Source organism: Panthera leo, chromosome A1 (genome assembly GCF_018350215.1).
Source record: "Panthera leo isolate Ple1 chromosome A1, P.leo_Ple1_pat1.1, whole genome shotgun sequence".
Classification (NCBI taxonomy): domain Eukaryota; kingdom Metazoa; phylum Chordata; class Mammalia; order Carnivora; family Felidae; genus Panthera; species Panthera leo.
In genome coordinates, this window is record NC_056679.1 from 847,686 (window position 1) to 870,995 (window position 23,310).

The window sequence follows — 23,310 nt, forward strand, 5'->3', positions numbered from 1 at the left end:
GTTCTGTGCTATGGGCACAGCCTGATGCAGGGCTCCAACTCATGATCACAAAATTATGACTTGAGCCAAAATCAAGAGTCAGACACTCACCAATTAAGCCATCCAGGCTCCCCTGAATTTTTCACATTTAATTCATTACTACATCAAGAGCTTATGGTGCCTCATAGTATGGTGAAAAAATAAATAAGAATAAATAAACAAACAAACAAATAAATAAATAAAATAAGAATTTAAAGGACAGGATTTAATTTTGTTTTCTCAATGGATAAATTTGATGTTTTTGCAAATTATCCTAAGTAGCCACTGGTTGATTTAATTAGTTTGCTCAGATACCACTGATACCAAGCGTCTATCGAATATAACCATATAATGTCATTCAATTAGCGGTAAGTTTTAGTGAAATAATGGGCACATTAAACATTTGGAAAGGAACTTCAAATCCTGTGTTATATTCTCTAGAGTATTCTCTTAGGCCTTTAAGAGTAAATTGGATTTTTGGTAACGTCCCAAAGCCTCATTCAGATCCAACTCTGAAAGACTGAAATGGTCGAGCTGTCAAAAAACAAAATGGTTATAATACATTAATGATAATGATTTTTGTGGGTCCTCTAATAATAGTTTTAAGCACTGGCATCAGTGACAGTCTCCAAGTACTCCTAGTGTCACCCACCAAAAAGAATACACCTAGTTCTGCTCTAGTCATTGTTCATTTGTCATTCTGTTTCAAAGCTTTGAGACAAAGCCCAGTATATGTAAGAATTTAATATATGATAAAGTCGGTATCCGAAATCAGATATAAAGGGAGAATTACTAAATATATAGTAATGGGAGCACTGATCATTTGAAAAAGTGGACAGCCTTAATTTTCATTAGTGTGTTTCTCAAATTTCAAGCATGTAGTCTGAAGAAAAAAAAAATTGCCACAAAACCTAAAGGTTAACTTAATATATTTTTAATATTTCTTATATTTGTACTAACATAAAAATAGGTATACACTCTTTATTCTTATACTTCTCACACAAGAATAAAATCTAAAATATTTATAAATTAAATTAAAGTAAATAAAATGCAAAGTAATCACCTTAATATGAAGTAACAAATAATGCCATTTTGCCCAAATAATAAAACAATGTTTTGCCCAAAAGAAAGAAATCGCAGGTATTTGGTTTAATAGCAAAAAGCTGCAGTTTCGGATTCCATTCTACTCTCAAACTGTTTCTAAATGTTCTTACTTTAATAATAATGAGAATGTTCACATAGTATCTTGTTCAAACTACTACTGATAAATCTAAGCCTTTCTCTCCTTTTTTTCAAAGTAATCAGAACAGAAAATTAACCAAACCTGTCAAATGTTAGCCCTCAAATGCCAATTTTAAAAAGTGTGAATTGATAGAATGAAAAAGTAACAATTGCCTTTATTGAAACCCGCATTACTATTGAATCCAATTAGCTTTAGAATTTGAAACAGAAACATTCTTTACTATTTGCTATTATACTTATTGCTAATGAACTGTTGAAAGTTATAGGAGCTTCACAACAACAAATGGTACTGTTAGGGTTACAGATCTTTTCTGAATAAATGTATGACCTTGTTATGTCAAAACCACATCAGGTATTATGTGTACAACAAGAGCACACCATCATTTTTCTCATTCTTATGTAATCCATGTACTGCAGCTTCCACAGTTTTATTTTTTCTCAAATCAGATTTTAATTTTGAATACTTAACACTATTATTAATGTGCATTTCACTTTCCTCGTGTTTGCTAAGAATATGTGATAAATGCTGCCAATCTTTGCACCCATTCTCATTCTTCAATTGATTTTTTCCTTCCCCAAAGAGTTTGCAATACAAACAAAACACAGAATCTTTTGAAGTTGAATAAAGTAACCAGGATCTAGCGGTTTTGTCACCATTTGGAAGAATTCGTGTATAATAAGTTTCTGAAAACTTCCTCCCTGTATTGTCTTTTGGAAAGTTAAAATTTCTTACTTGAGGTGGATCGTTTTCAACAAGAATGTCCCGTTGTTTAATATTTAAAACACGGGGCCATGTACCTGGGTCTGCAGAAAGTACAACCGATATAATGGAGTCTTCTGATTTTTTCTCTTCCAGTTGCTCTTGAAATTTATCAGCTATGGTTATAGAAGGTAAATTCACATCCTGTTTGATCAGTGATGTATCATCTGTCCTACATTCTGCCAACACCTGTAGCTCTGAAGTCTTTTCCTTTTTTTCTGGTATTCCCTCTTTTTTTTCTAAAAGAGTATTCAATGATCCATATAATTTCCTTTCATTTTCTTCTCTAATAGCATTCCTTTTTCTGTTTTCTGATGCTGATAAATTTTTTGATTTTGTTTCCATCATCTGGGAGAAACAGATTACAATTTTATGTTAGAATTGTTAAGATTAATGCATATGCCAATGCTCAATAAGCACATGAAAAGTTGCTCATTTGTCATCAAAGAAATATAAATCAAAACCACCACATCCCACTTCACATCCACTAGGGTGACTATAATAAAAGATATGTGATATAATGGCAAGTGTTGGCAAAGATGTGGAAAAATTGAAACCTTCCTAAGGTGATAGTGCAAATGTAAAATGGTACAGGTACCTTGGAAAACAGCCTGGCAATTTTTGAAAAGTTGAAGAGTTACCATATGACCCACCAACGCCAGAGTGAAAATGCAGGTCTACACTATTTGTACAAAGTGTTCACAGCAATGTTATTATTCATAACAGACAAAACGTAGAAATAATTCAAATGTCCATTACTGATGGATAAACAAATGTGGGAAAGGGTGTCTGGGTGGCTCAAGAGTTAAGCATCCGACTTTGGCTCAGGTCATGATCTTGAGGTTTGAGTTTGAGCCCTGTGTTGGGCTATGTACTGACAGCTAAGAGCCTGGAGCCTGCTTCGGATTCTGTGTCTCCCCGCTTCTGTCCCTCCCATGCTCATGCTCATGCTCATGCTCATGCTCTGTCTCTCAATAATAAACGTTAAAAATTTTTTTTTTTTATATGTGGGTATTATCCATACAATTAAACAGTATTTGGCAATAAAAACAAGTGAAGTTATATGCTACAACCTGGATGAAACTTGGACACAGTACGATACGTGAAAGCCAGCCACAAAGTATCATATTGTATGATTCCATTTAATAAAGACATAGAACTGATTTTAGAGTCCATAAAATAAAATTTTAAAAAATCAAAGTAACAAAGATGTATATAATGTGAATGCATCCTATTGGCTATACTATTTTTCTACAAAGCACAATTGAACACTGAGTTCAAGTTTAAAAAACTTATAAGAATTTTGTTTTGATTTAATCCTGAAAGCAATATTGGCGGCACTGAAGTAAAAAAAGCAGGAGCAACATAACCAAGTTTGTACTTAGACTGCTCTGATGGTATTATCATTTCTAACTGTAAGGAAGATGAAATGGTACAGAGACAGCGAGGAAACTGTGGTAGTCATTCTGGAAAAGATGATGGTGGCTTCGTGTAGGATTATAGGAATAGAGATAGGATAGAGTTGAGAGATATTTAGGAAGTAGAATCTGGATTATTGGTAACTGAGTGACTCTGGAGGTTAAGGAAGGAGGAGTAAAGAATAGCCCTAAGTTTCTGCCTAGGCACTGACTGAAGGGTGAGATAAGGATATGGGAAACAGAATGAAAGCAGGTTTGGAGTTTCAGCTTTAGACATGGAATATGAGGTATTTGTGGAACATTAAAATGGAGATTACAGATGGATAGAATAGTCTGAAATTGAAAGAAATATCTACACACAAAACAACCTTCAAAAAAAAAAAGAGGAAAAAATATCATCTACAGATATATTTTAGAAATCATCGAAATATATTAATTAAAACTATGGGATCAAAGGGGCACCTGAGTGGCTAAGTTGGTTAAGTGTCTCACACTTGGTAAGATCAAGCCCCACTTCTCTCAAAAAAAACATAAAAACAAGAAAGATCTTACATTTCCCATAAAAATGATTTGGTACCAGTTGATGGAGGATCTTGACTTCACCTCGTTCCATGGACACAACAAGAGAACAACTACATCTACACAACGAACTCTGAAAATGACCTAAAGACCGCAGCTAATCACAGAGATAAGTCCACACTGACGAGATGTGCTTGGGAACCAAATAAATACCTGGTGTAACTAACCACAAACAAGAGGGACAACACAAGCATGGAGAAAAGAGAGGCTCAGACCCCACACTGTGCACTCTTGACACCGAGGATCTGAGTCACTATAACGTGTGGCCTTGAAAACCAGCAGGGCTTAACTCCAAAACCTTTAGAAATCAATGGAGCTTAGCTGAACCACTGTAAGACTAGGCTCCTTTACTTGCACCCCATTTTCTCTCCCTCCTGTCAGCTGGGAAAGGCTCCTCCCAGAGGAGGGGGCTGTGGTGGTCCTTGTGATAGGGCTTGCCAACCCCCTCTCCACTCACTGCACCCTCTTGGGGTGACTGGGTGAGGGTGTGCTTCCATGTCCTGACCCCCTGTATTCCTGCCATGTTGTGTCTGGCTCATCCCTGCCTGAATAAAGTAATGCCTCTGCCTAAAAAAAAAAAAGAAAGAAAAAAGAAAGAAAAATTCAGTAGGGCTTAAGCCTTGGGAGCTTCAAAAACCAGTGGGTTTAATGCTGGGATAGCAAGAAGATGATAGGAAATGAAGTCCACCCCCTTAAAGGAGTCTATATACTAAAAAACTTGACCTGAGACACACCAGAGAAGCAGCGGTTTGAAAAGCATCTGAGGAATACATGAAGATTTACTGACTCCTCTTGGAAAGTGTGCCAGAATAATCTGCAGATTACTCTCGGAAAAGTGCTGATGGGTAGCATTCCCCACCGCCCCCAGCCTAGATAACTGGTTGCTTGCAAAAGTTAACGCTAACACTCTCCCTCTAACTTGCTAGCACCGTCTGCCCTGCCCCAGCCAGGACTGGCACCACTCTAAAGTGATTCCTGCCCTAGGGAAGTGGGAGAAATAACACGCCTAGTTTCTGCAACTGGGATCCTTACCTGGCTGCACAGGGAGCAAGCCCTGCCCTGCAGTTGTGACAGAAAGGCTAACTGCAAATTGCTAGGCTGAATGCCACCCCACCCACAAATGAGCCCATAACAACTATGACAGGCTTCTCAATGGCATCAGAAGCAAACCCTCCCCATTGGGCCCATAGGAAACAAAGTAGGTCATTACAGATGGTTGGGCCAAAGGCAATCGCAGCTCTGTCACAACAGGAGGGCACACACAGCCCACACAAGGGACACCTGGAGCACCTGGTTCTGGTGGCCAGAAAAGACTGTGCTACAGGGCACCACAGGACCTCTTCTATATAAGGCCACTACTTTCAAGACGAGATGTAGCTGACCTTCGTAATACATAGAAACAAACACAGAAAATTAGACAAAATAAGGAGATAGAAGAACATGGCCCAAGTGAAAGAACAGGACAAAATCACAATTAAAAAGCTAAATAAAATGTAGATAACCAATACGCCTGATGAAGAATTCATGAATGGTCATAAAGATACTCACTAGACTTGAGATAAGAGTGGATGAACTCAGTAAGCACTTCAACAAAGAGAGAATATAAAAAAGAATGGACTCAGAGCTGAAGAATTTAGTAATTGCAATAGAGGGAATCAATAGGAGATGAGAGGAAGTAGAGCAGATCAGTGATCTGGAAGACAAAGTAATGGAAATCATTCAAGCTAAACAGCAAAAAGAGAAAGGAATAATAAAAAATGAAAAAAAAATTTAAGGGAATTCTGCAACATTATTAAGGGTAATGACATTTGCAATATAGGGATGCCAGAAAGGGGAGTGGGTGAGCGAAAACTTATTTCAAGAAATAATAGCTGAAAACATCCCTAATCTGGGGGAAGGAAGCACCGAGAGCCCTCAGGTCTAGGAAGCACCAAGAGCCCCTTACAAGATGAATTCAAAAAGGGCCAGATATTGGGGCGCCTGGGTGGCTTGGTCGGTTAAGCGTCTGACTTCGGCTCAGGTCATGATCTCACGGTCCGTGAGTTCGAGCCCCGCGTCGGGCTCTGTGCTGACAGCTCAGAGCCTGCAGCCTGTTTCAGATTCTGTGTCTCCCTCTCTCTCTGCCCCTCCCCTGTTCATGCTCTGTCTCTCTCTGTCTCAAAAATAAATAAGCGTTAAAAAAAAAAAAAAATTCAAAAAGGGCCACACCAAGACACATCATAATCGAAATGGCAAAAAGTAATGATAAATACGGAACTTTTAAAACAACAAAACAGTTACATACAAGGGAAACCCCATAATGCTACCAGCTGATTTTTCAGCAGAAACATTGCAGACCAAAAGAGTGACAAGATATATTCAAAGTGCTGAAAGAAGAAATCTATAACCAAGAAGACTTTATGCAGCAAGACTATCATTCAGAATACAAGAAACAGTTCCAGACAAACAAAAGTTAGAGTTCATCACCACTAAACCAGCCTTGTAAGAAATGTTAAAGGGAATTCTTTAACTGGAAAAAAAAGGCCATAAATGGAAGAAAATTATGAAAAGAAAAATTTCACATGTAAAAGCAAACATACAGTAAAGGCAGTAGGATTAATCACTATGAAGCCAGTATGGAGGTTAAAACACAAAAGTAGGAAATCTATTAGATCTACAAAAATTTATCTAGGAATACACAAAATAAAAGGATATAAAATATGACACAGACATAAAACGTGAAGAAGGTAGTAAAAATGTAGTGCATTCGGAATGTGTTTGAAATAAAGCAACCATCAACTTAACAGACTGCTATACACATAAGATGTCATATATGAACCCAATGGCAACCACAACTCAAAACCATCCATGCACAATAAAAAAGAAAGGAATCCAAGCATAACATTAAAGAAATCCATCAAACCACAAGGAAAGAGAGCAAGAGAGGATGTAACAATTGTAAATATCTATGCACCAAACATAGGAGCACCTAAATATTTAAAGCAAATGTTAACAGACATAAAGGAGAAATTGCCAGTAACACAGTAATAGAGGGGACATTAACACCCCACTTGCATCAATGGATATATCATCCAGACTGCAAATCAACATGAAACTGTGGCTTTGAATGACACATTAGACCAGATGGATCAAACAGGTATATATAGAACATTTTATCCCAAACCAGCAGAATACACATTCAACTGCACATGGAACATTCTCCAGGACAGATCATATGTTAGGCCACAAAATAAGTCTCAGTAAATTTAAGAAGAATCAAATTGTATGAAGCATCTTTCCTGACAACAACAGTATGAAACTACAAGTCAATTATAAGAAAAAAATGGGAAAAAACAGAAACACATGAAGGCTAAACAACATGCTACTAATCAATGGATCAATGAAGAAATCAGAGGAAATTAAAAAAAATACATGGAGACAAAATGCCAGTAGTCCAATATCTTTGAGATACAGCAAAAACAGTTCTAAGAGGGAAGTTTACAGCAATACAGGTCTATTTCAAGAAACAAGCCAAATCTAAAACAATTTAACCATATACATAAAAGAGCTAGAGAAAGAACAGTGAACTGAAAGCTAATAAAATAATAAAGATGAGAGTACAAATAAATTTAAATAAGGATTGGAAAAACAATAGGAAAAAAAAAAAAAAAAAAAACAATGGGTGGCTCAGTCAGTTGAGCATCTGACTCTTGATTTTGGCTCAGATCATGATGCCAGGGTCATGGAATAAAGCCCTGTGCTGGGCTCCACTCTGGGCATGGAGCCTGCTTGAGATTCATTCTCTCCCTCTCTCTCTCTCTCTCACCCCCCTGGCCCCTCTACCCCCTTGTACGTGCTCTCTCCAAAAAAACAAAACAAACAAACAAAAAAAGAATAATGAAACCAGGAGCTGGTTCTATGAAAGATAAACAGAATTGATAAAGCATTAGCTACTCATTAAAAAAAAAAATACTCAAAATCAGAAATGGGAAGAAATAATGACACTATAGTAATACAAAAGATTATAAGGAGATACAATAATAAAAAATTAAATGCTGACAAACGGACAACATAAAAGATACAGGTAAATTCCAGAAACATATATAATCTTCCAAAACTGAATCAGGAAGAAATAGAAAATTTGAACAGACTGATAATAACCAGTACTGAAATTGAATCAACAATCAAAAAACTCTCAACAAAAGTCTCGGACTCACTTCACAGGTGAATTCCACCAAGCATTTATGTTAATACCTATTCTTTTCAAGCTATTCTAAACCACAGAAGAGGAAGGAAGACTAGCTTGGAACAATCAATTGATTTCAATACTCATTTGAGATGCGACAGCTCAGTGACTGACAAAAACGGAACTAAATGAGATTCTAAGATAAATCTGGTTAATGTAAGCTAACAGGGAAAAGCTATTGTATACTTAATCATTTAAAATGCATTGAAAATAATTACCTGTTTATATTCATTAACACAACTTTGGCAGCAAAATCTTGTCTGCTGACCTTCAATCATCAGGACATGGTTTCCAGCACTTTTACTAGGCAAGTACTCTCCACACTGTTCACAGCAATTCATTATTAGACCATTGGCTAACCTGTACTTATTAAAGCACTGGTTACTGCACAGTTTATGTACTACATTATTAACGCTGACTTCATGACGAATCTAAAAGAAAAGCCAGAATTTATTAAATAAATGAGCCAGATTAGCACAGTAAGCAAGGAGATAACTAGTTTCTTCAAAAGAAACAATCTCTAATAATTTCTCAGTGGAAGAAATATTCAGGGAAAAGAGTAAAAATTACATTTTGTTATTCTTTCATTTTTATCTTTGATCTTACACTAAAGTAAGATTCATGGAACAAAAAGCTGTAAGGTCAGTAATAACTTCCCCAGAGACACTTAAAAACTAGAGGAAACAAACTGTTTAGAAGATTTTGATACGACCTAATTAAAAGAAATGGATTGGTAATTTTTGTTATTATAAACTTCACTGCCCTAGAAAATTCATGGAAGGTGCTAAAAGAATCAGTATTACTATATTCAGGATGGTGTCTGTATATGCATAAATAAGATGGTTCTCGCTTTGCTCAGCTTGGCGGTAACTGAGATAAAATCATGCCCTCAATTTGCATGGCTCCAAGGAACACCAAATTCAGTTGCCAAGGCGTTTGTTACGTAAAGACTGCCTGTATGCATGTTTCTTCTTTAGGCAACTGGAAAGATGGCAATACCACTTAAGAAACGTGAAGTTTTCAACACACTTACACTCCACTCGGTCTACATATTCTTGTACCAGGATTGGTTGCTTCCTTCATGTCCTGAAACTACACTTTATTATTTAGAGTGGCTAGTAAGAACAAAATGCACCATTACTTTGTTTAGAAGTATATCCACTTCCATGGAAATAGCTGTGTACTTTCCATAGCATGCAAATGGGATATTTGTTCACAAAACAGTTCTAACATATCCTCATCCTTTCCTTTAACTTCATTGTGTAGATCCAGGACGTGCGTATTATGTACATGGCAGAACATATAATAACACTTAAAATTATCCTTGTTAACCTACATAGTAGCTTAAACATGATATAAAAATCCAGACCTCTGTTAGTTTACTACAGATTATACATCTTGATTTATTAACTCTTTTTCTAAGATTCTGGTTGTCTTCACAGGGAGGCAAAGATGTACGACAAAATTCTTGGGAGGATTCTTTTGACTCAACTTGAACAGTAGTAGCTTTTTTTGTAGGTGCATCTCTGAAACACAAGGGACAGATGAAACTTAAGAATATTACATTTTAATAAAAGTCAAATATATGAACAAGAAATGACATTTTTCATTTTCTCATGATTTAATCCTAGGAATCAACTGTAATTTTTGGATCTAGCAAAACCCACCTTTGGTTTCACTGTCAAGAGTTCCTAAATAGTACAGCAAGAGATGATTTGGAGGTAAAAACATTTTGTAGCACAAGAACCTTCTCACAGGTTATTATGATTTTTGAAGGACTCAAAAAAGGTGGTAGCAACTTGGTAGAACGAAGGTAAAAGATGGGAAGGAGCAAGGCAAAGTCAGTGGCAGAGAGAGGGTCAATTTTTACATTTTCCTTTCCTGCCAAGAGTAAGGACAGCACAGATGAACTCACAGCTCTGACACACTCTAGGATAACTCAAGCTCAATAAACTTGAAGATATCTCTGCAACAACTGTATCCATGAATCTATACAGCTCTCAATTACATTCAACACACATCTATACTGCCAGTATTCAATTATATGGAGCCAGGTTGAAAAGTACAGCTTACTTTTTACATATTACATTGCGTTTCTTTGGAGTGCGCTTATGAGAGAAGGAAGAAAGGCAGGTGGTAGAACAAAAGAGGTGAGCTGATCCTTTTCGTTGATAAGCTGTCTGTCCCTTCTGTAAAGGTTTTTTGCAGTGTGCACAAGTGATTTTAGCTGGTTTAGTAAGTTGCTGTTGGACTGAAGACTGGAAAATCTGCTTAGGAAGGGAGGCCACTGGTGATAAAGAATCCACCCCTGGCTGTTTCTGATTACGGGGAAATGATGCTGACTGGGAGATCCAAGAATCTTAAAAATAAAACATACAAGAAAAAGTCATGGAACAATTCAAAATTCACATCAGAAAAATATTTTAAAATTTTCATTTTGCAAGTTTAACAGAATAGTGAGGCAGCCCTATAAGCAAATGGTCAGAGCCAGGCAACCCTGTGGCACAATCCCAGGGGAACTATCCTCTTTGAATTCTTTTTTCATTTCATTTTATTTATTTAATTTACATTCAAGTTAGTTAGCATATAGTGCAATAATGACTTCAGGAGTAGATACCAGTGATTCATCACCTATGTATAACACCCAGTGCTCATATCAACAAGTGCCTTCCTTAATGCCCCTTACCCATTTAGCCTGTCCCCCGTCCCGGAGGCAACCCCTCCAGCAGCCCTCAGTTTGTTCTCTGTAGTTAGAAGTCTCTTATGTTTTGTTCCCTTCCTTGTTTTTATATTATTTTTGCTTCCCTTACCTTATGTTAAGCTGTTTTGTATCTTAAATTCTTCATATGAGTGAAGTAATATGAGATTTGTCTTTCCCTAATTTCGCTTAGGATAATACCCTCTATTCCATCCACATAGTTGCAAATGGCAAGATTTCATTCTTTTTGATTGCTGGGTAATACTCCATTGTATATATACCACACCTTCTTTATCCATTCATCCATCGATGGACATTTGGGCTCTTTCCATACTGTGGCTATTGTCGATAGCGCCGCTATAAACATTGGGGTGCATGTGCCCCTTTGAAACAGCACACCTGTATCCCTTGGATAAATACCTAGTAGTATAATTGCTGGGTCATAGGGTAGTTCTGTTTTTAATTTTTTGAGGAACCTCCATACTGTTTTCCAGACAGGCTGCACCAGTTTGCATTCCCATCAGCAGTGCAAAAGAGGTCCTCTTTCTTTTTTTTTTTTTTTAATTTTTTTTTCTTCAACGTTTTTTATTTATTTTTGGGACAGAGAGAGACAGGGCATGAACGGGGGAGGGGCAGAGAGAGAGGGAGACACAGAATCGGAAACAGGCTCCAGGCTCCGAGCCATCAGCCCAGAGCCTGACGCGGGGCTCGAACTCACGGACTGCGAGATCGTGACCTGGCTGAAGTCGGACGCTTAACCGACTGCGCCACCCAGGCGCCCCAAGAGGTCCTCTTTCTATGCATCCTCACCAACATCTGCTGTTGTCTGAGTTGTTACTGTTAGCCATTCTGACAGATATGAGATGGTATCTCATTGTGGTATTAATTTGTATTTCCCTGATGATGAGTGATGTTCAGCATCTTTTCATGTGTCTGTTAGCCATCTGAATGTCTTCTTTGGAGACGTGTCTATTCATGTTTTTGTCCATTTCTTCGTTGGATTATTTGCTTTTTGGGTGTTGAGTTTGGTAAGTTCTTTATAAATTTTGGATACTAACCCTTTATCTGATATGTCATTTGCAAATATCTTCTCCCATTCTGTTGGCTGCCTTTTAGTTTTGCTAATTGTTTCATTCGCTGTGCAGAAGCTTTTTATTTTGATTAGGTCCCAATAGTTCATGTTTGCTTTTGTTTCCCTTGCCTCCGGAGACGTGTTGAGCAAGAAGTTACTGCAGCCAAGGTCAAAGAGGTTTTTGCCTGCTTTCTCCTCTAGGATTTTGATGGTTTCCTGTCTTATGTTTAGGTCTTTCATCCATTTTGAATATGTTTGTATATGGTGTAAGAAAGGGGTCTGGGCTCATTTTTCTGCATGTCGCTGTCCAGTTTTCTGAGCACCACTGGCTGAAGACACTGTCTTTAGTGGACATTCTTTCCTGCTTTGTCAAAGATTAGTTGCCCATACGTTTGTGGATCCATTTCTGGGTTCTCTATTCTGTTTCATTGATCTGAGTATCTGTTTTTGTGCCATTTGTTTATTTTAGAGAGAGAGTAAGCAGGGGAGGGCCAGAGAGGGGGACACAGAATCCAAAGCAGGCTCTAGGCTCCGAGCTATCAGCACAGACCCTGATGCAGGGCTCGAACTCACAAGCTGTGAGATCATGACCTGAGCCGAAGTCAGAAGCTTAACCAACTGAGCCATCCAGATGCCCCTATCCACTTTGTATTTGAACGATACTCTATTGTGCCCAAACTGTAAATGGTGGCCCTTGAATTGTGCAATGCGGTAGTTATCAATTCTTAAGGACCCTAGGTTCAAAATGCATTTCCTGACTTACTAGATGGTGCAAGTACATTAAATTGTTTTGCTTTTCTCAACTACAAACTGGAAATGATATCTAACTCATCAGAGTGTTATGAAGACTAAATGAGATAATGCATATAGTAAAGCAGTATGTTTGGTACACAGGGCATTTGCAAAAAAAATATTTAGCCACTTTTTTGTCTCAAAGAGGAAAGTATTAATATATTACAAAATAAAGCAAATATGCAAATCAAAGATAAGTACAGAATCTGGTATGTGATGTACATTTTCATAACCACTTCCTCCCTAATACGAAAAATATAAAGCATAGAAAAGAAAAAATTTTACAGTGACCACTCATATGCCCACCAAGTCTATTCTCTCCTCTTTTACTATTTTTGCTTTATCAACATCTATTCATCCCTCTAAACAATGTGTTTTGTGTATTTCAAGCAAATGCAGAACATCATTATACTCCCCTCTAAAATACTTCTTATTCGTTTTATTTTAGAAAGCGAGAGCAAAAGCAGAAGAGAGGGACAGAGGGTGGGGAGCAGGGAGAGAGAGAGACAGAATCTTAAGCAGGCTTCATGCTCAGCACAGAGCCCAATGTGGGGCTCGATTCCACGACCATGAGACCACTGACATAAGCCAAAATTAAGTCGGATGCTCAGCTGACTGGGCCACCCAGGCACCACTATTTATTTTAAATTTCATTTATTCATTTTAAGTAAGCTCTACACCCAATGTGGGGCTTGAACTCATGATCTCAATATCAACAGCTGCATGCTCTACCAACTACACCAGCCAGGCACCCTTCCAAAATACTTTTTAAAGCAACTCTTTCTACAGTTTCTTCTCAGCCTTCTAAATATTATTTCATAATCATTAATATAGGTGATGGATTATTCTGCAAAGTCTCAGTTTTCCTAACTTCACACACGGACTCCTCCATCATATATTATTGCTAGCTTCAAAATGGTACAATATTATGTACAGGTAGTAATGTTTCTCAAACTTTAACATTCACGAGATCACCTAAGAATCTTGTTTAAACAGAGACTCTAGGGGCGCCTGGATGGCGCAGTCGGTTAAGCGTCCGACTTCAGCCAGGTCACGATCTCGCAGTCCGTGAGTTCGAGCCCCGCGTCAGGCTCTGGGCTGATGGCTCGGAGCCTGGAGCCTGTTTCCGATTCTGTGTCTCCCTCTCTCTCTGCCCCTCCCCCGTTCATGCTCTGTCTCTCTCTGTCCCAAAAATAAAAAAAAATAAAAAAAAAAAAACAAAAAAAAAAAACGTTGAAACAGAGACTCTAAGGGTGCCTGGCTGGCTCAGTCAGTAAAGCATACAACTCTTGACCTCGAGGCTGGGAGTTTGGGCCCCACAATAGGTGTAGAGATTACTTAAAAGTCAAATATTTAAAAATATATACATACATACATGCATATAGATTCTAAATCAACAGGTTTAGGGAAGGGCCTGAGGTTCTGCATTTCTTTCTTTTTTTTAGTGCTTATTTTTGAGAGAGAGAGAGAGAGAGAGAGAGAGAGCACGTGCACACACGCAAGCTCAGGGGAGGAGCAGAGAGAGGGAGACAGAAGATCTGAAGTAGGCTCTGTGCGGACAGCAGAGAGCCTGATGCAAGGCTTGAACTCACAAACCGTGAGATTATGACCTGAGTCGAAGTCGGATGCCTAAACGACTGAGCCACCCAGGTGCCCCAAGGTTCTGCCTTTCTAACTAACTCTTGCATGATGATGAAGCTTTGAGGCCCTAGAATACTGAATTATTCTGTCACCTCTCTTCAAAAATAGCTTTGGTCATTAACAAGAGGTCTATGGCCCCCCTCCACCTATCACATCCTCAAAGGCCTTTCAAAGTACTACTAACATTAACAACTATACTTTCAGTTTTAAATTACCCACCTACTGCTTCTAATTTTCTTTGTCCTATTTCAAGATACCTTTATCTTACAAGCAAAAGTAGAATGGAACAAGTAACAAAAGCAACTCTCTCAGACCATAGGATGACATGCTGGCAAATACAGAATATAGTACAATGAACTTTTTTTTTTATCACCTAGTACTCAGAAGTTTCATTACTACTCAATTTTCCTACTCTGAACCATTCCAAAGAAAACAAAAATTACATATTCATCTATATAACAAATATAGGTTGTGTATCATCTTCTTCTGGGATCAAACTTCCCTGCGTATCATCTAGATACCAAACTAGATTTAATAAATGACAGAAACAACGGATAGGAACCATTACAAGATTTGTTATTACCATTAATATGGGAGAAATAAGAACCCCAAAGAAAAAATACTGGTTTTTGTAATTTTGAGGAGTTATCCATACTTAAGGGAAGCATATTTATATACAACTATGGAATGTGGGACATCAATGTATGCTCAGGACAATAATTAGATTCTGAAATTTCTTTTTCACTTTAGCTTTGGTGCATAAAGCAAATGCTTCCTTTGTTAATACCACAACTATTTGTTTTCTGGAAATTTCAGAGTTTATTTCATCAAATTTTTATTTTATTTCATTTTATTTTTGGTATTCGTGTCTACAGGTTAAACTTAACCTCTCAATCAAATTCTTCCATATCCTACCCTAAGTATGTTTTAAGAAAAGGGGCCAAGCAGATTATTTGGTACAAATCCCTCATTATATGCAAGGAAAATTAAGACCTAGAAGTTACATTACTTATCCAAAAATCTAATAAATATTAGACATACTATTGACTTTCAGGTGTTCTTCATTTCTTCCTGCATCTAAACTCTTCTGCCTAAAAAATATTTTAGTATTTCTTTAGTGTTGGTCTGCTAGTGAAAAGTTCTTTTGGTGTCTCAGTGGGGTTTGTTTGTTTTTGCATGTTAAAGAATAACATGTATGCATAAAGTTTATAAATCTTAAGCGTGGAGCTCAATTAAATTTTTTATAATGAATATACTTGCATGACTACCATCCAGAAGCCTGGTCTTTTCTCACTAAATAATTTCCTGCCTTTCCCACAAGCCATCTGTATTATGACCTCAAAGATTAGTTTTCTCTTTTTTTTTTTGAAATTCACATACATAAAATCATACAGTATGTACTCTTTTGTGCCTGATTACCTTAACTCAACATCTTGTCTGTAAATTTCATTCACACTGAATATATAGTTCATTATTTTGCACTGCTGTTGAAAATTCCATTATGTGGCTAGTACTATTTATCTGCCCTATTTTTTTTAAGTTGTATTTATTTAAGTAATCTCTACACCCGTTGTGGGGTTCAAACTCACGACCCCAAGATCCCAAGCTGCTTGCTCTTCCAACTGATCCAGACAGGCGCCCCATCCATCCGATTGTTGATGGACATTTGGATTGCTTCCAATTTTGACTATGATTTCTACATATGTCTTCTAATAGTTTCTTAATGTATTTATCCTGCTTGGGATTTGGATTTGTAAATGTTCTTTAATTTGTAAGTTAATGCTTTCTCTCCATTTTAGAAAATTCTCAGTTGTACCTCTTCTGTCTTGTTTCTTTCCAGAACATTAAATACATGTCCTCTTCATCAAGTGTCATACATCTTTTACATTCTTTTCTGGATTTCCACCCTTTTGACTTCTCTGATTCAATCTGGATGATTTTCTCTGAGATTTCTTCCAGTTCACTTACAACTCTTCAGCTTTGCCCAGCCTGCAGTTAAAATGATTAGTTCCTTAGAATCTTTGTCTGATAATCCTATTATCTGGATCTCCAAACCTTGCTTCTATTGTCTGTTTTCCTCTTGATTTCTGGCGTATGGCCTTGGATCTTCATGCTGCTGATTGCTTTTCATTCTGTTTGTATGAAAAACTGAAGGGCACCTAGTTGGCTCAGCTGGTTGAGCATCTGACTTTGGCTCTGGTCATGATCTCACAGTTTCTGAGTTTGAGCCCCACATCAGGCTCACTGCTGTCAGCGCAGAGCCCACTTCAGATCTCCTGTCCCTCACTGACTTGTACTCTCTCAAAAATAAACAAATAAAAAACTGAAAAAAATTTGAAGCTCTGGATTAGGTCAGCATCCCAAACTAAAGGTTGGAAAGGTTGTGTTTGTTGGTTTGGGGTTTTTTTGTTTGTTTTTAAAAAATGTTTTAAAGTTTATTTTGAGATAGACAGAGACCATGCGAGTTGGGGAGAAGTGGGGGGGGGGGGGGGGGGGGGGAGAGACAGAGACAGAGACAGAGACAGAGAGAGAGAGAGAGAGAGAGAGAGAGAGAGAAAGAGAGAGGGAACCCCAGCCAGGCTCTGTGCTGCTAGCACCAAGCCTAATATAGGGCTCGAATTCACAAAACAGAGAAATCATGATCTGAGCCCAAACCAAGAGTCAGATGCTTAAGCAATTGAGCCACCCAGGTGCCCCATGTTTGTTTTTTACCAGTATCCCTCTTTGCGGGCCTCTGTGAATCTACTGAAAGTTCCACTTAGATTTTCAGCCTTTCTCTGCAGTTTTGTCTGGAACTGAACACACACCCACAAGAGAAAAGCAGCCACAAGTAACAGATTACTTCTCAGAGGCTCCTTCTCTTAGATCTTAGAGCCCTCATTTTCCCACTATATTTATATAAGCAGAAATATAATGCCCTAAAATCAGAATAATGGCCAGAAATGTTTATAATGCAATAAAAAATAAAACAGATGCAAGAGCAATTTCTACATTATAGGTATTTTCTGTGATGAGATTTTTGCTGTTTATATAAAGATAGGTGATGAATATATAACTTTCACTGAAATAGAGCCAACACTAAAAGTTAATGTAAGGATTAAATGATTCAAAGGTCCAGTCAATGGACAATAATCTTATTTTTATAAGATGAAATGCAAAATTTTATGTGTACTTTATGCAAAGCCATAATTTTGTATGATGAAATTTGAACCTATAAGCCCTGGATTTTTATGTAACTCAACTCCAAAAATCTTCATCTTGCTCTTATTATTTTTCTTTTTCCTTTTTTGGAAATCCTTCAATTTTTAGACGTAGAACGCACAGCTAAACTAAATAAGACACTCTGGAGAAGCTCTAAGTAACAAAAATTATAATAATAATGTAATTGGTGCCATCTTCTTCTAGAAGTCCGGTAGAAATTAGTTTTACTAATGCTAATAGCAAGCAAAAGTAAAAACAAAACCTAGGGCCAATACTAAAATTAGACAACTATTACTATGCTTGCTATATTCAAGTTAAAGAGGAAAAATAGCAACAATGACAAAAAGACTGTCCTTTTCACAGATGACTTAACACTTAAGAAAGCTTCAAACATTTACAAATTTTTTTAATTTATTATTTTTTTAAAGTAATCTCTATGCCCAACGTGGTGTTTGAACTCACAACCCCTAGGTCAAGAGTTGTACACTCCAACAACTGAGCCATCCAGAAACCCCAGCTTCAAACATCACTCTTCACTTGACAACTTGGTAAACATTCTTTTTAGAATTCTACACTGTTATTATTTAAAGGATATAGTTCTGTCACTTTTGTCCCCAAAAACAGAATTTTAGAGAGCTCAGGAACACTGTAAATTCATCCACCCTTCATAAACAATAGAAATTTGTTGTCATATATCATAAACAGTTTAAACATATGTAGTTAAGAACATCTCCATTTAGATGAATGAGTGTCAATTGAGCCATGTAATGTTTTCTTTGTTGTATTTTAAAATCACTGATACTTTGAATGATAAGAAAATATAAAAATGTAAAATACATTTTGAATTAGTGAGATAAAGGGATGACAAGCCAAGAGTAATCAAAACCACTTCCAAATAACATTTGCAAGTCTCAATTATAGCCACAATTTCAGTGGAATGATGGTATAGCATCTAACTACAGGATGCTTTTTATATTATCAGTCTATGCTATGCTTTTAAGTTGAAAAGCATCTTACTTATCCACATTTACCAATAAATACACAACTTAAACTTATTCAGAAGGTGAAAAATGGCCAAGGTTGAAACATAAAAAAATACATGGCAAGGTTTCTGGTTTTAACTGCACTTAAGAGCTTATATATACATAAGATGGAATTCATGCTTACACAAATAGCTATTTAAAATTTAATAAATAATTCTAAAACAAAATGTAAGTAAAAGAAATACACAGATCCAAAAGGATGATTTTCAATGGACATGAATATTTCAAGTCTTCAACATCTTCAATTGTTTCATCAAAGAGATCACAAGTTTTCATGATATGATTTCTCAGGTTTAATTCTTATTCAATAAACAAAAGATGTACATAATAATAAATAGATGCAAACATAAATTCATAAAAAGTATGCAAATATATTTTTTAAAATTCAATGATGTGTAAATTAAGATGACACCACCTTTTAATGATCAGTTCAGCAAACATTAACACTCCTACCCCCGAGCTTACAATATGGAGAAAAAATGTATGCTGTAAGAAAAGTAATACCATTTTTTGGTGGGGGCAATTTTACATTAACCATCAAAACCTTTAAAAATACATTGATGAGGAGGCACCTGGGTGGCTCAGTCAGTTAATCGTCTGACACTTGACTTCAGCTCAGGTGATAATCTGAGGTTGTGGGCTCCACGCTGGGAAAGGAGCCTGCTTAAGATTCTCTCTCCCACTTTGGCCCCTCCCCCATACATGTGCTCTCTTTCGCTCTCAAAAAACCCAACTAAAATTATTAAACTAAATGAAAAATAAAAATATGTTGACACTTTGACTTAACAATTCCACCTACAGAAACTTTTCTAAAGAAGTGTGTCAACTTACAGAGATATTCATGAAAAACCTGTTTACAATTGCAAAGACTAGAAACAACTTCAAATAACAAATGATTATATAAACATAAAAAAGATAATTATATCTGACAAGAACTAATAATGATGAAATGTCAAATGCCCCCCTACCCTAACCCCAAGTCAAGAACAAAGCAAGGCTCTATACTCTCACCATTTCTATTCAACACTGTATTAGAAAAAGAAATAATAGGGGATCTGTGAGGCCAAACTATTTCCATAATAATACTAAGATTATTTGCATTTTTCACTGTTGGCATTTACAATAATGGTAACAAAAGCAGCGATGGGTATAACTGCTGGCAGTGGAACTGAACTGTATTTCTTCACTACCACATATCTGAGAAAAGAAAAAGTATCACCTTCACTTATTTATGGTTGTTATTCCAACACCAAATGGTCAATACAATTCTAATACTAACCAGGAGTTAGCATCAGACCCCAAAGGTTTAAATGGCATAGCCCCCAACAAGATTGCCATTCATTTCAGATGCCACCCATACTTCTGCCCAACTGGCTATAAATCAAGGAGGTTCCTGATTTATTTATCCTCTCGGGTTTGATAATTTGCTAGAATGACTCATAGAACTCAGAGGAGCTCTATACTTAAAATCACAGTTTTTTTTCCCCCAAGTTTTATTTATTTTTGAGAAAGAGGGAGAGAGAGAGAGAGAGAGAGAGAGAGAGGGAGAGAGAGAGAGAGAGAGAGAGAGAGAGAGAGAGAGAGAGAGAGAATCCCAGGCAGGCTCTGTGCTGTCAGCGTAGAGCCCAATGCAGGGCTCGAACCCACAAACAGTGAGATCATGACCTAGGCTGAAATCCAGAGTCAGAGGCTTAACGGATTAAGCCACCCAGGTGCCCCACAATCACAGTTTTAATATAAAGGATACAAATCAGGAGCAATCAAATGAGATAAAGAAGGGTAAAGTTTGGAAGGTCCCAAATGCAGAGCTTCTGTGCCTACTCTCTCTGGAATCAGGTGTGTTACCTACCTGGCACATTGATAAGCTCAACAACCAGGAAGCTGCATTGAGTTTCAGTGTCTAGCTTTTATTGGTGTTTCATTGCATAGGTATGACTGACAGACTTATTCACTGCATGTGACTGAACTCAATCTCTAGCCTTCCTCTCCTCCCTCAAGGCTGGACTGGCTAAAACCTCCAACACTCTAATCACATGATGGGTCTTTCTGATGACCCTCTCTCAGCCTTTCTCTGATCAAAGTCTTAGCCCAAACAAATTCAGATGTGATCCAAAGGGCTCGTAAATAGAAAAGACAATCCCAATCCTTGGGAAATTCCAAGGACTTAGTCTCTGTCCTAAGACCTAAGGACAAAGGCCAGTGTTATTATTTATTAAACAGATATCCACGATGAAATAATAAAAATTAGTATCGATTTTACTAGATTTCAGCCTTTGACTACATCTTAATATTCTGTGTGATGAACAGGGAAGCATGCCTAAAACACTTCTGTTTCATACCAAAATACAATGGTTGTCTGAAGGCAAAGTGGAAAAGCACTTATAAAATAGTTACATTGCAAGCTAAACTAGGCTTTTTTCACGAAATACCATTTTTACTTAAAAGAATAACTAACAAACTGATTACTGACATTTTCTTGAAAACAAATCAAGAAAAATTCACTTCAAGAAAAATGACAGTATTTGTTGCTAAGAGAAAATTTGAGCTTTCAAGTGAAAATCAACATCTTTGAAAACCTGTATCCACCACTGTCACCTTGACAGCTTTCTAAAGTGTCAACATTTAAAATAACACATCAACATCTAGAAGTTCAATGAATGGATATTTTCAAAATATATATATTTTTTATTTGACCAAAGCACAATGTAACCGAATCATACAAAGGTAAAAGATCCATCCACAGATCAATGAATCTTAATGTAATAAGTATGAAAACTTCGTTATATGATTTCAGATTCCACATTGTTAAGAACCTGTAAGAAACTGCCACTTATCAAGTTTTGGGACTGTTATCAAAAAACCCATAACTATCCATAATTCTCTAAAAAGATCACTAAAACAGTACTCCCTCCTACAACCAAATACCTATGTGAGGCCAGATTTTTTTATACTTCAAACAAAACAAGATATTGCAACAGATTCAATGTAGAAATAGATGCGAGGAGATACCATACACTTCACTGTCTTCTATTAAGCCAGACTTTAAAGAGATTTGCAGAAATGTGAAAAAATGGCACTGTTCACTAAATTTTGAAAATAGTTTTCATTAAAAATTATATTTTGTCATATAATATGTAATTATTGTTAAATACTTAAGAAAATTTCTTACACATTAATTTCTAATAACATAATTGATATAAATTAAAAAATCTTGGGGTCCCCGATTATTTTTGAGAGTGAAACTGAGCCCAAAATGTTTGAGAACTGTCCTGTAGAAATAATAAACAATGTAGACAAAGAAATTTAGTGGACAGTTTCAACAATAAAAAATGGGATACTATACAAATGCTAATAAAAAGGTAGAGGAATGTGTTATCTCAGACAAAAATCTTACACACATGGAAAATTCTATTTTTAAAATGATGTGAAAATTTAGATTAAGTAAACCAACAGAAACACAAAATTATATACAATGTGCTCTAAATTATATATATATATATTTTTTAATGTTTATTTATTTTTGAGACAGAGACAGAGCATGAACAGGGGAGGAGCAGAGAGAGAGGGAGACACAGAATCTGAAACGGGCTCCAGGCTCTGAGCTGTCAGCACAGAGCCCGACGCGGGGCTCGAACTCACGCACCATGAGGTCATGACCTGAGCTTAAGTTGGACGCTTAACCGACTGAGCCACCCAGGCGCCCCTAAATTATATTTTTTTAAAACCATGGAGGCAAAAGACTGAAAACAAAATTTTAGCAGTAGTCCTTGCTAGTTGGTAGGATAAGGTGACAGATACTTTATTTCTAGCCATAATTTCTTACAAATATTCTATAATAATCATGTAGTATTCTCATAACCAGAGAAAAAGATTAATTTAAAAAAAGAAAAAAAATTCTGGCATTCCATTAAAAGCAGTAAATGAGGCTCTTAAATCTAGTTCCTTTTCAGTCCTTTCCTAAACTTCTAAGTTGGTCAATAGCTTAAAGCACTAAAATGACCAAAAACCAATATCAAAACAAAAATTTTAACTCTCAAACAAACACCACACTAAATCATGACAAAGCTGCCAAAAAGATCTGCTAAGTTTTAAATAATTCTCATTATATTTTAACTTTATCAGAAAAAGACTGCCCATATAAGCTTTAAAAATGTGGGCCTCTATGCATGCCTCGGTGGCTCTGTGGGTTGAGTGTCCAACTCCCGATTTCAACTCAGGTCATGATCTCAGGGTCATGGGTATGAGCCCTGCACTGGGCTTTGTGCTGATTGTCGAGCCTGCTTAAGATTCTCTCCACCCGCCCCCCGCCCCACCCTTCTCCCACATGCTCACCTGCTCCCTCTCAAAAATAAATAAATAAATAAATACACAAAAAAATTAAAAAACTATATAGGGTTTTTAAAATAACTTTTAAAATAAAGGCATAATATGCTGATTTAAAAACAAAAATAAAGAGACAAGCAGTCCAAAAGTAAACATTTGAAATGCAAAAATTGAAATTTCAAGTTATGTTATTACAAGTTAAATAAAATTAAATTATTACATATTACTTTATTTCTTCAATTCACTATCCATTTTTTAATTCTATGATTTGAAACTAGGGGCACGTGGATGGCTCAGT

At 36.7% G+C, this 23,310-nt stretch overlaps 1 protein-coding gene across 9 annotated transcripts in view; it reads right to left on the reverse strand.

Moving 5' to 3' along the window:
- Positions 1 to 930: 930 nt before the first annotated feature.
- ZMYM5 (zinc finger MYM-type containing 5) overlaps positions 931 to 23,310 on the reverse strand; it is a 34,067-nt gene continuing 11,687 nt past the window's right edge. For 7 of the 9 annotated variants that reach the window (XM_042949144.1, XM_042947248.1, XM_042945625.1 and 4 more), the window contains exons 5-8: positions 10,316 to 10,601; positions 9,612 to 9,768; positions 8,461 to 8,673; positions 931 to 2,368 (exon numbers count right to left, since the gene is read on the reverse strand). In XM_042949144.1, the coding sequence (XP_042805078.1) occupies positions 1,616 to 2,368; positions 8,461 to 8,673; positions 9,612 to 9,768; positions 10,316 to 10,601 (1,409 nt within the window). In that variant the 3' untranslated portion in view covers positions 931 to 1,615. Of the gene's footprint in view, positions 2,369 to 8,460; positions 8,674 to 9,611; positions 9,769 to 9,909; positions 10,124 to 10,315; positions 10,602 to 23,310 lie in introns of those variants that run through there. The other 2 variants (XR_006205806.1, XM_042951219.1) reach the window with 2 other exon arrangements.